At 35.1% G+C, this 15,308-nt stretch overlaps 2 protein-coding genes across 2 annotated transcripts; one reads left to right on the top strand and one right to left on the bottom strand.

The window, feature by feature from the left end:
• Positions 1-13: 13 nt before the first annotated feature.
• LOC145905513 (uncharacterized) lies at positions 14-2,646 on the bottom strand. Its single transcript, XM_082992735.1, has 3 exons — positions 2,229-2,646; positions 1,619-1,782; positions 14-1,182 (listed from the first exon to the last, which is right to left on the bottom strand). Exons 1-3 carry the CDS (start codon positions 2,554-2,556, stop codon positions 1,033-1,035), a joined length of 642 nt encoding a protein of 213 aa, XP_082848861.1. The 5' UTR covers positions 2,557-2,646; the 3' UTR covers positions 14-1,032.
• A 588-nt stretch (positions 2,647-3,234) lies between these two features.
• LOC145905964 (DNA (cytosine-5)-methyltransferase 3A-like) lies at positions 3,235-9,303 on the top strand. Its single transcript, XM_082993301.1, is given in 18 exon segments — positions 3,235-3,344; positions 3,497-3,605; positions 3,804-3,941; positions 4,305-4,431; positions 4,787-4,885; positions 5,112-5,257; positions 5,389-5,496; positions 5,649-5,761; positions 6,033-6,087; positions 6,144-6,278; positions 6,442-6,523; positions 6,698-6,843; positions 7,136-7,229; positions 7,615-7,769; positions 8,157-8,242; positions 8,641-8,775; positions 8,777-8,803; positions 8,967-9,303. Coding segments are annotated over 18 exon segments (1,971 nt in total). The 5' UTR covers positions 3,235-3,273; the 3' UTR covers positions 9,112-9,303.
• Positions 9,304-15,308: the final 6,005 nt, after the last annotated feature.

Below are 15,308 nucleotides of genomic sequence, written 5' to 3'. Positions count from 1 at the left end.
GAAACATTAACATTCCTAGTAAATGTCCTGTGACACCCTTGACATGCCAAAATCTCTTGTTACGTGTTAGGTGCATTTTATCAATTTGTTAGTGGATAATGTAATGTGTGCTTGCTTGCTTCTATTGCACTGAAGTCTATTCATTTTTCACTGCTTTTATTTGCTGACAGTTTAAACAAAAGAGCATTATTCTGGAATCAAATATGCTCTTAGTGTTCTTAAACCAGACATATGTAATATTTCCATATTTTATTTGATGGTAGTGAAAGCACTAAATACCATTATAAACTATTTTGAACGATTTTAAGCTAACATAATGCGTACTGAGCTCCTTTTACTTTTTGTGATTCACGTTGCAGCACCTTGTCTATACAGTATAGGGTATTGAACAGCATATTTTTGTAGTTTAATGAAACTTCTGAGAGTGAGAGCGTTTTTTTTACACGTTAACTTTACCTTTGACCAATGATATCTTGTAAACTGCCTTAGCCTTTTTTGCCACTGTTTTTGCTCTAATCTCTGCACGTCAATCTTAGTTTGTTAATCTGTCTCTAAGTATGATATAAATTGTTTTGTGCTTTTGCAATACTGATTTTCTAATCCAATCTAGCCCTGCACCAATTAAAGCAAAAAGGTAAACTTTTTGTTAAAATCTTTTAATTGTGCAGGTGTGCTTTAGCATATTGCTTTTGTATCCAGACACTTTGTTGTGAGAAACCTACAATTTATTTTCATTTAGTTTGCAGTATTCTGGTGTTTGTCATCTTGCAATAAAATTAAACACAAGCAATTCTTTGTTCTAGTAATAATTTAACACAAAAATTAGGATAATTTTCTAAATATTTTCTTATCGAGTCCAAACCGGCGATAGATAAACACAATCTGACATTTCAATGTAAGTTTTGCTTTTATGCTAACAATATCAAACTATGTGTCAAGCTTGTTGCATTCCCAATGCTCATTCAACGAAGAGTTGGATGAAAAAACACCAATTTAAAGATCACTGAAAAGGACTTTCTTTCTTGTGTTTTGTCATCTAATTAAGGAGCCAGCAGATTCTCCAATGTTCTCAATGATTTTCGCACATTTTCTATCTTTTTGGTCCTGATAGCGAATACTTGCCATGTATTCCTGTATAACTTCTTCCACAACCTCATCCTTAGGTTTTTCTTCCTTTAATACCTGTGTTCATGAACCAATAAGTAGGTTGATAACTTATATGATACAATATGAAGCCTATATTTGTTTGCTTGCTCGAACAGTGGCTAAGATAATTAAATATGTGCTGATATATTCAGTATTTATGTTCAATTTCTAAAACTGCATGCATATGCAATAGAAATAGTGAAAAACTGTTGCTTTTGCATGATAACTTATATGGAAAATAACCTATTTTAATGTACTGTTATTTTTGTTGCCAGGCATACTAATTAATCGGAATTGCTCTTCTGGCACTTAGTTTCTAAGGTGTTTGTTGGAAACCAACGTTTCGTCTGCCATCCGGCGAGACTGGCTTTAGAAACTAAGTGCCAGAAGAGCAATTCCGATTAACCTATTTTAATGCTAAGTTACAAATTGTACTGACAAATATACTTCAAAAAAAAAAAAATTTTCCTACCCTCATTGAGACATAATAATCCATTACGATTATAAGGATCATAAAAACAATTATTGACAACACGGATGAAACAAACGGGCGACGATAAACTGGTATTGGAGGGGCTGTTTCAACTCCAAGCGGTTCAATGGTTGCCGAATAAGTTGTGGAAGGGTGTTTTTCATCTGCGAATGAACAGTGCAATTGTAAAAACCTAGGAGTAAATTGTATTTTCTACTTCATCGTGATTATCTTAGTACCTGCAGTAAAAAAAATTACAATATTTTAATCTTATCAGCATTGTATAATAAATTCAGCTGCTAGTGGTACCCAACTAGGGGTTCGCATGTCCCCAAGTGACTGTGGAATGGTTTCCCAGTGAAAATCAACAAGAGTAGCTCTTTTTATTATTTGTTTGTTTTATTCAAATATATTTTGGGTTGTAATCTTACATGTTATTTGTGACACACCGTTTTATTTAATTAATAAATGCTTTTTGTAAAGGTTTTCCGGCAACACAGCCAAGGCATAAGTTTAATAGTTGACATTGGCAAGAAGGCCAATCCAGCCTGGGCATACTAAAGCTTTACACATTTCTACATGTTTACACATGATATAAACTTGGACAAACCTTCATCGTTAGGATCCAAGTCCTTGACGTGTCTCATTATTTCCCTGTAACTATTTTGAACCCTGAGGAACATTTCTGCTGCATTCTCGTCGCCTGGATTAATATCCGGGTGATAATGTTTGGAAAGTCTGATGTAGGCGTTTTTGATGGTTGTTTCATTTGCATCTCTTCCGATTTTTAAAACTTTGTACGGATCGCTGGAGGTGCTTGTGCCTTGCCCGCGTTTCAAAAATATTTGCAATGCATTACGACGCAACGGTCTTTGTGCAACACAATCCTTCCAAAGCGATCGACATGTCATTGAACAATACCTAATCCGAAATGCCATGAGATGCTTTCTTAACTGATTAATGGAACATCTGTGTGTTACATTATAAGACTTTTTTGACACTAAATTGAAATTCGTATGTAAGTTCTTATTCGGAGTTTCAAAATGTACCGAAAGGGACTTTCATAACATCGAAATAAAAAACACAGTTTTATTTGTTCTTTGTCATCATAACATATCACAATAAATAATTAAAATAATACGTACAGCAATTGGGATATTAAATTTAAATTAATAACTAAAAAGTATGTGTCAGCCCAAAGTTTTTCAAAAAAGTGGACATAAGTTTTATTATTTTCACCATATTTGGTATTGTTTTGTCATGCTTTGCCGACTCCAGAAAAGTGCACGTGCTTTTGCAAGCGCGTTTACGGAGAAAGGTTGTTTCAAAGTAAAAGAAAACTTTAACTGCTTCGACTACCAGTATTTGTATTTGAAGTATTTATACTGGGAAAATCCTATCCTATACCATCTGTTTTTCGTTTTATGTTAACATTAGCTGTTGTGGTAAATTCAATAGTTGCCGGAGTGCTACAGCATAAAACAAACAAATTGCAAGAAATAAATATTGCATGTCGTACTAATAACTTACTTGTAGCAGTCCAACAGCACCACACCCCTAATCGATATGTTTAAAAAGTATAACGATAGTATAACACTCATAACGATCTCTTTATTAGCAAACCAGGATAAGGCTAAGAATTGTAACGTTTCGAAATGAATGGCATATTGATGTCCCCTAGGAAGAGAAAGAGACCTGAATTTTTCAACTCCCCTAAAAAAGAAGGGTGAGGGAACTTGTTTTATTGTTTTTTTATTATTATTTTTTTAAATGTCTCCCTCAAAAAACATCTTGGCCAATTTCTTGTTTAGTTGCATTTTCTGTAAATGTTTTTGGTGTATTTTTGTTTATGACAATAAAAACATTTTTTGTTTACAGTTCCCAAAAGGAATCCAAGAAACGGAAGTTGAACAAAGCAACTAAAAACAATGATCAAATAAAACCTGTTGTTCAACCAACAAGAAGAATTATTCCCAGAGAAGATCTGGTATTTGTTTTTTATTTTTAGTTCAAACATTTTTTGTTTAAAGGCTTTATTCTGTATAAAAAAATTATTTGTGTTTGTTGAAAATCAGTATGCATTATTTCATATTACCACATTCTGTATGATGTGTTACACAGATGAATATTTTTTTAATAAAAATTTTCGCACTTTATATATCTATCAGAACTTATTGACTTTCAGTTGGTCTGGGGGAAATGCAAAGGATTTGGTTGGTGGCCTGGCAGAATCGCAAACCGAACAGAGCTGAGTGGTCCAATCGATCCCCCTGATGACCCAACTCGATGGATAAAGTGGTTTGGAGATGGAAAATTTACTGAAGTATGAAAAATTATAAAATTACTTTCCATCGGCTGCAGATAATTGTGCATACTGTTTTGACTGGTCTGTTTAATTCAGCTGCTGACCAAGTATATATGGTTAGCTAACCACCTTGTGGTACTTTGCAGTAAATGCCAATCCATTTTATACCCATGCTAGGTACAAACCACTATGAAGAAAACCATAGCCAAACAACTGCTTGAAAACCAATAAAACATATGCTTCTCAGACTGATATTTCTAGTGTACGGTTGTACCTGAATATAAACTTGCTTTTTCTCTAACATTTAAAGTAGTTTCAAGTTAAATTTAAAAATCAAAGAGTAGAAAATATACTAAATTCAAAAACATTTTTTTTCCTCAGACGAAAGTGGACAAGATGGCATATTTTCATGACTTCTTAAAGTTCTTTAAAGAAGGAAATTATTGGAGAAGTCATGGCTACCGGCAAGCAGTTGATGAAGGGATAGCGGAAGCTTGCAAAAGAGCAGGTATTGTAAATGTATCATACTTACTTCTCTTGCGAAATTTTTTAGTTTGTAAAAGGTCTTTACACATTAATTACAACAAAGGCATTATCCATACTAGCTTGCAAGCTCAGTGTTTGAGTGGTTGTTGCTTTGATATGGGTACTTGCATTAAAGCCTTAAAACTAGTTCTATATTAAAAGTCTTTCATGCCACCATATAGAAGTGTGTTGTGTTCTGTAATGCCAAGTACAAATAATGAATTGTATGTACAGCAGTGTTTTTTTCTAAACAACTGATCAAATATACCCTAAAAACTAGCAGAAAGTGTATTTTTTAATTCAAATGCCATCATGTCAAGCATAATTTACCCATGCAGAAAAATCAGATACCACACCTGAAGATAGTTTGAAATGGGCAAAAGATCAGTTCTACCCTGAAGGTTACACAAAATTACTCCCTAAATTCATGAGTCCAGGTATGTTTCGGTTTCTTTCATACTGAACTTTATGATTTATTACTCACTGTACATTTTCAATGAAATAATAATCAATGACATGTTGCAATTTTCAGGAACGAACATGATTTCTATTTCTTAAATTGAATTGCTAGTGGGTCATTGTATGAAAAAGATTGAAAGTTCCTGTGTTTAGATTATCTTTATAAGTTTTGTGTACTGAAATAATTTAGCATTTTTTTTGCAGATGAGATGCTCCGTGCTCCATTACTAGATGGTGGTGTTGATGGTCTCAAAAATTCTGTAAAAAAGCAGAAAATGATTTTGCATCAAAAAGAAAATCAAACAAATGACTTGGATTTTTCAGACCAGCTTAAGTCTGCCCTTGAAAAGGTCCGGCAACAATGCTACTTTTTTGTTGAGTTCAATACTTACCATGTTTTCCACAGCATTTTTAAATACATAAATGTTGCCTGAATGCCAGTAATGGGTTTTTAACTTAAATTTCGTGCTATTTGTTTAAGGTGAGAGAGGATGTTGTGAAGTTGGAGAAGATATGTCTTGGATGTGGGAGTTTGGAGGTCACATGTGATCACCCCTTGTTCATTGGTGGCTTGTGTGGAGTCTGTGAGGTTTGTTGCGTTATTTATTACAATTAAAAAAAATGTATTTTCGAAAAACAATCAGAAGATTGATGGTGTTGTGATTAAAAGTTGCCACTAAACCAGTGACAAGATGCCAAACTGGCAAACAACTAATGATTTTCATGTGGTTGATATTTTAGGTCGATTACAGAGAAAGCATCTACTTGCTGGATGAGGGTGGTGCATCATGTTATTGTTGCATTTGTAGCGGTGGAAAGGAGATTCTTCTCTGTGATAACACAAATTGCTGCAGGCACAGTTTATTTTGTTTAGAAGAAAAAAAACTTTTTTCCATCAAACAAAAAAATTCAGTTTTTATTAATATGTATTGATATAGAAGAAATTCAGGGTTTTTTTCTATAGTGTAACGTTTTATTATTTCGTCTGTTAAATTAAAATGTGTTGACCATATTTTTTTTCTTTGTCTAAATTTAAATTTCACTATTTTGGTTCTAGTTACTTAAACCTTATTGATATTATGGAAATTATGTGTTGAAACCTTTCATATAAATTATTTCATGCAGATGTTTCTGTATCTCATGCCTGGAAATGTTCATGAGTAAGTCTGAAGCAAACAAGGTATTTATATTTGTTTTGCATCCAGCTGCAAAAAGTTAGTGGCGATTTAATCACAGGAAAAACAGAGAAATCCATGGATTTGTCTCCTTTGCGTGGAGAAAGAAACTCATGGTGTGTTGCAGAGACGGGAAAACTGTCATGAAAATTTACAAACTTTCATGAATGATGAAAAGTCTGCATTCTGTTTTGATGTAAGCCCAGTATCTCAATAACAGGGGTGGATAGTTTACAAATATCTTTTAGTTTGATTTATATTTGGGTAAATTCCAGTTAGTTGTATAATTTGGATGTAATTTAGTAATGGAGCTTAATATGTTGTCTTGTAGTTTTTTAATTAAATATCTTGTTTTAAAGATTTTGTCACTACCGGTGTTAGTCCATCCATCAAAACGAAAACCAATCCGAGTGCTGTCTTTGTTTGATGGAATTTCAACAGGTGAAAAAAAATGCATGAACAAATTCAAAGAATTTTTAGCAGTGCTTTTTGAAATAGAATATAGTGAATTTTTTTAATTAATTTACAAAATAAATATTGTTAAAATACGTTCAATGTAATTTCTATATTCTTCTAAATGTCTTGGGTAGATCCTCCTATAAGTTTTTATTGCAGGTTTGCTTGCATTGAATGAGATTGGGATTGAAGTTGGTTGTTATTATGCATCAGAAATCGATCATGAAGCAATTTGTGTTTCTGATATTCGGTTCCCAAATAAACTAAAACATGTTGGAAATGTGGTAGAAATCACAGACAAAATGGTGAGATAATTAATTGTAAACATTGCTTAGCAAGCTATTTAAATTCCCTTAATATGTGAAAAAGGGGATTTTTGGGGGTCCATGCATGAAATACAAGATTTTAATAATTTTTTTATAATGAGCAACTTGGTAGTGAAAAATTTTTAAAATTTTTTTGTTTATTATTGCATAGAAAATTGTGTGAGGCAATGCATATTAAAATATTTGCATCCACAATATATAGTAAAATAAATTTTTTGTCAATGAAAACCATTTGTGTTTGTTGTGATTTCTATTGTCATTATTTTTGCAGCTTTTCGATTGGGGGCCTTTTGATTTGGTGATTGGGGGAAGTCCCTGCAATGATTTGTCGATAGTTAATCCAGCAAGGAAAGGAATATGGTCAGGTAGTAGCGCAAATATGCAATTTTTGACATCAATGAATGAAAACATATTATTTACAAGGCTTTAAATTTAATTGAATTGTCATCGACTTTAGATGGATCTTTATAACTTTTTTCAGAAATAAATAATTTTAAAAACAGAATTTTGTTTATTTTTGTTAAATAAATGTTTATAAACTCTGTTAATAATATGTTTAATATTAGGTGTACAGGTTAAATAAAATTAAATATTTGAGTTTAAACTTGAACCATGTTTAAAGGCACTAAAAATTTATTACATCCGAACACATTGCTGCCATAATGTTCCAAGTGTGGCAAAAAACTTCTCTGGTAGAAAGTCCTGACTTGAATAATAGAATTTAAACAACAAAAGTTTTGGTTTTTACAGATAAAGGCTCTGGGAAACTGTTCTTTGAGTTTGTCCGGATTTTACGATCGTGTCAATTGGTCTCGGCAAATTGTGGCCGGCCTCTTTTCTGGATGTTTGAAAATGTTGTTTGCATGGATCATGTTTCAAGACTGACCATTGCACATTTCCTCCAGGTGAGACATTTTAAGGCATAAGAAATGCTACCTTATACATGTACAAAGCTTAATGCAAGCAAGGCAGTTTCACTGTTAATGATACTGGAAAATGTACAGGGCTATGTTATCTTAAATTACCAATAATTGGCTTTAAGGCCCTCTGATGCAATTTGATTACTTTTAGTTGTACATTCTGTTCTTTAAAAGTTATAGTGAGTCAAATTTTATTAAAGTTTACTTGAAAGATATAAAAATAATACACATTCTGTCTTATAAAATTTCAGTTAAATATCCTGAAAAAAGGGTAAAGTTTTTTTTCACAAATCTGTAATTATATCTGATAAACCGCATATTTTTGGCAAATTTACTGACTTTAATTAAAAACTCGTTTTTGTTGTTTTGCAGCGGAATCCAGTAGTTCTTGATGCCAAGCATGTGTCGGCAGCTCACAGACCAAGATGCTTCTGGGGAAATTTGCCTGGAATGAAAAGGCAAGAATATAGTTTTCCATTCATGTATCGCATTGTGCTTGGATTTGAGATTTTTTGACCTGTGTTTTAAACCAGTGCTCCACCACCTTATTTTAAAGATCTTAAACTTATAAAAACAAAATTGGAACACATCTAAACCCACTATGTGAGAGTTATGATGTCATAATATAAGTGGTCAAACAAATGCAGTCTAGGTGTAGAGTTTGGACTGGCCTGAACTAATTATCTTCCTGTGGTAATGTCCAAAGTTGCCTAAAATGAAAGGTTTTGGAAAGAAACGAAAAAAAAATTTAAACACAATTGTCCTCTTTTATTCATAAGTGACAAAAAGCTTTTTGAGGGCCAGCGTTGGCTAAGTTTGGTTGTTATGGGTAACGAGTTTGTTTGTGATTTTGCAGAACAATGGTTTCCACTGAACTACACAGACTTCATCTGCAGGATTGCCTCGAGCCAGGTCGAGCAGCAACTATTGATAAACTCCGGACTATTACAACCAATCTTAACTCGGTTAATAAACCGTGTGTGGCTAGCCAGGATGCTATGGATTACCGAGATCGAAAGGTTGGTAGAAAGAATTTGTTTAGGTTTTTAACAAAACTTTGTACACGGATAACTTAACCACCTTACGAGTTAGCGACTTGATTTTTTTATACGTAGTAGTTCGTATGTTGAACTTTCCAACGAAACAAAAATCGTAGAAAAAACACAAGGCCTGTGTGTGCAGGGTGTTCGGTTTTCCCGACCATTATACTGATGTTTGCAACATGTCCCGTGCAGCCAGACTTCGAGTTCTTGGCAAGGCTTGGAGCGTGCCAGTTATTAAACACCTCTTTGCCCCACTCAAGGACTTCTTCAGTTGTTCTGGATAAACTCTGACCCTATTTCATTTCCGTTTCTATTTTACTTCACTTCCGGGCAAATTCTTCGGCATTTCGCTCGAAACTTTTGAGTAATTCCTTTCCAATTTTGTGGTTGAACTTTTTGGTGCTGACATTTTATTTTTTAGGTTTTTAAGATGTTTTGTTTTATTTGTAAATCGGTGACCCGTATGAAATAATAACCCAGTATTTTTCACCTGTTTTGAAATCTTTTTTTACCCTTTTTTCAGCCTTTGCACTAAAAAGCGCTTGTAGCATTATTTTGTGTTCATTTACTGTCAAAATAAAGATCATTTTTATTCATACGTCACAACGCTTACGATGATGCAACAATGGAAGAGACTGGCCGTAAATTGTATAAGCACACCGCCAACATCCATTTCTCCTGTACAGACTCAACAAATCGGTCTTCGATGCGTTTTGAGATGCGATTACACGAAAGGAATTGTCGGTGCACAGACTTAACATGAAAAAACGTTTAAGGTAACATTCCCAGTCAAAGTTTGTCATCTTGTTAGGAATCTGTGCAAATAGATAGAGCAGAAAACCAGTTTGTTTATTGCATTTGCTATCCGGTAAAATTTCAAAACAACTATAACGGCCTAGCGATTTCAAAAATCTTAAACTATAATGTAAAAAACGGGTGAAACTTGATAAAAAAAAGAATATTTAGAAGGCAGAATTATGCATTCACATCAAAAGAAATCCATTTAATGCGAAAAGAACATGCATTGCGACTGTTAAACACTGTGGAATGGTGGAACCATGCAGCAATCGGTACTCAAATAGAATCCAAGACACTCTGAAACAATGGTGTAAGTTTCGTTTTTTTTCTTCGGACAAACGAAGATATTCGTAATTATATTTGTGTCATCTCTAAAAGTTGGGTTTATGCTTTGTATGTAATATTTACTGAGACAAGGTAAACAACGTTTGACACCCATCCTGTCAACCGAATGTTGGACACACTTTGACTTTGTCCCTCAATCCCGTCAACCGGTTTACAACCATGGGCGTCGGGGGTGTATTTGCACTCCCACATTATTTCGCCCCCCCCATCCACCCATATTTATCACATATGTTTGGTTCTCAAATCTTTTTTGCCCCAAGCCCACAATTATTTCCATGCCCGCCGACCTCTTCTCAATCAATTTTTGGCCCTTTTTAACCGAAGTGTGGTACAAAGTAAGCACAATATTAAGATATTAGTAGACGTTCTCCCACGTAATAAGGAGGGTATCGTCAGGCTTCGATCTTAGGTCATGGTTTGTTGTAACTGTCACATACGTCTCTTCCCCTCGTGTCAGTGCGCAGCTTGGATTAAACCCACAACGAAGTTAATAACACACATAATGCTTTTCAGGTGTTCCTATGTTTTGACTATGCTTTTGTAAAATGTATGCAATCATAGTTAACTGAAACAGCGCATCCTTAACCTTGTCAATTCTACTGCATGAGGCGTTACCGTCCTTGCCCCTAGCTGTGAAATGTGTAGGATGGTTTGATCAGCTCTGTTGATTTTATGCCCTGGAGTCGAATCTCTCACATTGCGTGGCGGTGGGTGTAGGGGTGTACGAAAATAAACCTTATTGTGACGCCTAAATAGCGATTGTTAGTGCCAGGTAGCCATGCACTGGACAAAAGACTAATGTGACCAACAAAAGTATATTCTAAAACTTTGTTTATTTGATAACATGTTTATGGGGAAGGTAACTCCCCCATCCTAAATCATGCCTGACCTTCCCCCAAAACAGAAGTAGAAATCGGCAACTTACCAACACAAATTACATTGTATATTGGACGCGAACCTGTGTCGGAGATTTGGTACAGCGCCGAAAAAGACGACTTAGACTGCATGGCATCGGTAACCATTGTTACGCCTCTTCGTCGGAAACAATCGTTTGTTAACGAACAATGAAGAGGAAATTTGTACGAGCTCGGTACGCGCGTAATGGTAGGTTGGCAGTTTGTCGAATCTCCATGTAAAAAAACTACACGTGGTTACTTTAATGTCGTGGCGTTTTCGTGCATTTCGAACAATCCCCTTGGTGGAAAATTTCCTTTTTTTGCTCATGCACCCTTTTTTTTAAGTTAAATTTTTCATTGCGTTTAAACTTGGTTACGTTTTAATTTAATTAACTTTCTTTAATCTGGACCGGAATTTGTAACGCACCGGTGGTACCATTTCAAAAGGCATGCAAAATGTTTCGGCGCAATTGTTCAGCTTCTGCATCAACACACTGGCTCGAAGAACAATGTGGAATATTATTTGCATGGAAGCTTCAATTCAATATGCTCGACCCGAGTCACGTGGCACGTAAATTCTCCAGCGTAAAACTAAAACCTGTGCTTCTTTTAAGAAGGGCCAAACAAAGCCACTGTTTCGACCTATTGGATAGAACATTTGTGACTCTTGTCGAAGTACCCCTGATAAAGATTTGTTCCATGACAATCGAACCGTTTTTAGCTGGAATTATCCACTCGTGTGGTTTTATGTTTGAATAACAATGACGAAGGACGATAACCCATGGCTTCGGAACCATTCTTTCACCATCTGAATGCACTAACTGCATACACACGACAAACTCATTCAGAAGAAATAATGTCAATATTCTTTTCGGCAATGCTCCTTGATTTTTATTTAGTGCATTTGAAGGGACCGAATAGCCTTGTATTTTGTAAATACCCTTGTTGGCTTAAAATAGCTTTTTGCGGCTTCTAGTGAGTTTTTGTTTATTGCTAAAAGGAGGTACTTCTTCTTGTATGCAAAAGGCTGCCGATACCTGTACAAAGACTGCTGCTGCATTGTCGAAGACCGGAAACCCGAGGGACAACGCGCGAGCACCTCGCCGTGTTTCGTGATGATTTCATATCTTATTGTGTCCCGCGCCCCTGCTTCCGTTCTCGGCGCACAGAGCAATCGTACCATTTATTTCAGGAAACCGCATGCTTTGATTATGATTAGTCCCGTTTCTCAAAGAAGGACGCAGCAATATACGGTCCTTCCTGAGTCGGTTATTCCGTGCATTAGAGACAAGACAGGGTGCTGTAAGTTTGAAATACGGCAAGGCTGCTTAATAATATGATCCCAACTGCGTTTGCTTGTTCAGGCGATTAATAATAACTTAAGGTTATAAGTTTGCTCTGTACGATCTTTCCTCTGTACGATCGATGCAAAATTTCGGTTTTTGTGTAAGAAAAAGCTGCGTAGAAAACGACATTGCAAAAAAAGTTTGGTTTAAATTCACCGCAGTAACGAACAACGTTGCATTTCCACACAAAATACTTGAATGTTGTTTTACTGGATAAATATATGGACTCGCCGGGCTGCGGAAGTCTATATGTTCCAACATAAATGTTTCAGAATAATTTGTTTGATTCGATTGTAGATAATTTGAATTTCCTACAAACGAATTCTTTGTCTTTCAGGTATTTTGTGCGATATTCAATCGTGGTAATTTCCCTTACTCGAGAAGAAACCGCCGATCGGCGCAATGGTTGTCACAAAGGGAATGTCCCTATTATTATTCCCCCTGTTATTTGCGTGGGTCAACGCAGGTAAGTGTTTTTTGGCGATTTTGAAAGGTTACCATGGAAATCAAGAGCGGGCGAACTTTTTACCTCACGCCCGAGAAATTTGATTTTTCAAATCTTAGTAAAAATGTGTCTGGGGTTTACACATGTCTAACCTCAATTCATTGTGACGCAATAATGACATATTTTGGCATAAGAAGCGGAGATAGCTGTGGTCACTGGGGTTTTGTTCTCAGTTTTATGATGTGTTTTTGGGGGAATTCGCCCCTCCTGGATCCACTTTCAAACTTAGTAGTGCTGAGTTTTCGCTGGCTTTTCACAAAAATGGATGACTAACACAACAACATCTGAAATCCCTACAGATAAGGTTTTCCGGAAAGTGCTTTAAAATATTTTTGCAAAAATACAACATTAACAAACTGAAAAAAAATGAACCATCCTCTCTGTTAAATTTTTTTTATTGCAAATACCAAAAATAAAACAGTTTTTGTCACATAAATGCAGCACAGAATAATCCCTTGAATAAAATTGTTTTTTTAGATTGTGAAATGGACACTGAAATAACAGTTGGACGTCAATTGGAGGTCTCATTACCACCTGAATGTCCTTACTTTACATTAACGGTAACTTCTGCTACTTCCACCAAGATGACAGTGGTTACCAAGAGTGGAACACTTGGGCCAAATGGAAGGTGCCAGGTAAAGAATTATGCCCCTAAAATTTGGAAGAAATGAGTGTTACTTTGAATAAGCTTTAAAGTGATGCATTATGTACAAAAGTTATAGACAACAATGCTAAACAAAAAAGAAAAGAATTTTGACCAAAATTTCCGTTCATTTTTTGTAGCAGTAAATTAAAAATAGATTTTCTTTATCACATTAACACATGACCTTCAAAAGAGACTTCAAAATCACTGTTTTTTATTTTGTATCAGGTTAATTATGTGGAGGCTGGTCCTCCCATACATATAGCAGATATGGTTGGTGATGGCCGCAATAATGGCATTATTTACCAACCTCCTAGCACATTTGATGCCAACCTGTTAATGAATTGTTTCTTGGATGGGAGTCCTGGGGTTACGTACAAATTTGAAACAGGTACTACATTGTGTAGATATGGCAGATTTGCTTACAGCACACCAGCTCAACAAATACTGATTTAAAAATATTTTATGGTTGTGGTTCTTAACCAAAACATCTCATAGCATATGTTAACTGTTCCCAACCTTAAAAGGCGACCATAACTTTTTTTAAATTCTATTATAGCGCAATGCTCAAGCATAAAAGTCATGCAGTGATTTTGATATTTTGACCTATTAGGTCGTATTAGTGCAGTTGTAACTGACAACATCGAAAGTCACCACTAGGTGGAATGGTTTCTTTTACACTAGTTACAAGCTGGACTGATAAAACCTAATAGGTGTATGTAGTCCCTGTCTGCAGCTAAATGACCTATTTATATTCCCCCCCATTATAGTTGTTTTTTTTTAGTTGATGATGTTGAATTTGTTGACCTCGGTTCAATTCTTGATGGCCCATCTGCAGCTGTGGCTAATTACCCCCCAAATAAGTTATATCATTGGATGGTATCTAATGTGGATGAAGATATTGGGGCCTTTGTGGACTTTTTGGAAAGCAATATTCCTGGTGACACAGTATTGGTAAGATTTCAAATCGTGTTTGAAATGGCATTAGAATTTTTAGGCTTGTTGTTGGTAACTTTGCTGAGATGTTTTTACATTAATATTTTCAAGCAAACAAGCATAAAATCCTGCACGAAAACAAAAGTTAACATTGGATTGTGATTAAGAACCTGAGTTTAAATTAACAACAAAAAGTTAAACTTGTGGAGTGGCCACAATATAACGAAAAGCCTCAAACACCCTCATGAGAAGAGGTGTTAACAATCCTATGATATGTTTAACCGTGTTAATGTGTTAACAGGCATTTACAGATTTGCTGTCTCAATTGCCAGTTGACGGGCCGGGGGCAATATCTTCAAATAGACTGCTTGGAATGGAGGTGCACATGCAATTTCTAACATCAGGATCACCTTCTTCCTCAAATGCTCTCAATTTCACAGTTTCAACAGGTTTTTACTGTTTCATATTCTAAGCCAGTGGCACCCAACCTTTTTGCACCAGCTGGACCAGTAAAATATCAAAACCTAAGAGAATCTAAACTAAAATGTAATAATAATGTTAATAAAAAAACATGTAAAAAGAGAGAAAAATTTTCTTTGAAAGAAATCCATTCTATGACAAAAAAATATATATTTTGGGTGGTGGTTGGTACAAAAATTAGCGCTGACCAGTGGTTGATAAACCCTTTTTTAAAGTAAATGAATTCTTTTAAGTATTCTTATTCGTTTAGTTTCTCTCTTAAGTTAAAAAATAAAATTTAAGTACTGGCTGGTTTTCCAAAATGGAAGCACTTCCTTAAACCATATCATTGGCTCAATACAGTGTCGACAGAATACCAAGAGCTGGTATTCTGTCTGAAAATCTTATTAATAATGGGAGACATAATTCAACTTGGTAGTAATGTGTATTGCCACAGCCCTGTTTTGAAGCATGAATAGCATCATTTATTGCTAAAAACTGCTACAAACATCCTATCATGAAATAACTTATGTATGCTGTTTCTTCTAGATCC

This window comes from Ascidia mentula, chromosome 6 (genome assembly GCF_947561715.1).
Source record: "Ascidia mentula chromosome 6, kaAscMent1.1, whole genome shotgun sequence".
In the NCBI taxonomy this organism is placed as follows: Eukaryota; Metazoa; Chordata; class Ascidiacea; order Phlebobranchia; family Ascidiidae; genus Ascidia; species Ascidia mentula.
Note: the sequence above shows the minus strand (reverse complement) of the source record. Positions and strands in the feature narration are given on the sequence as shown.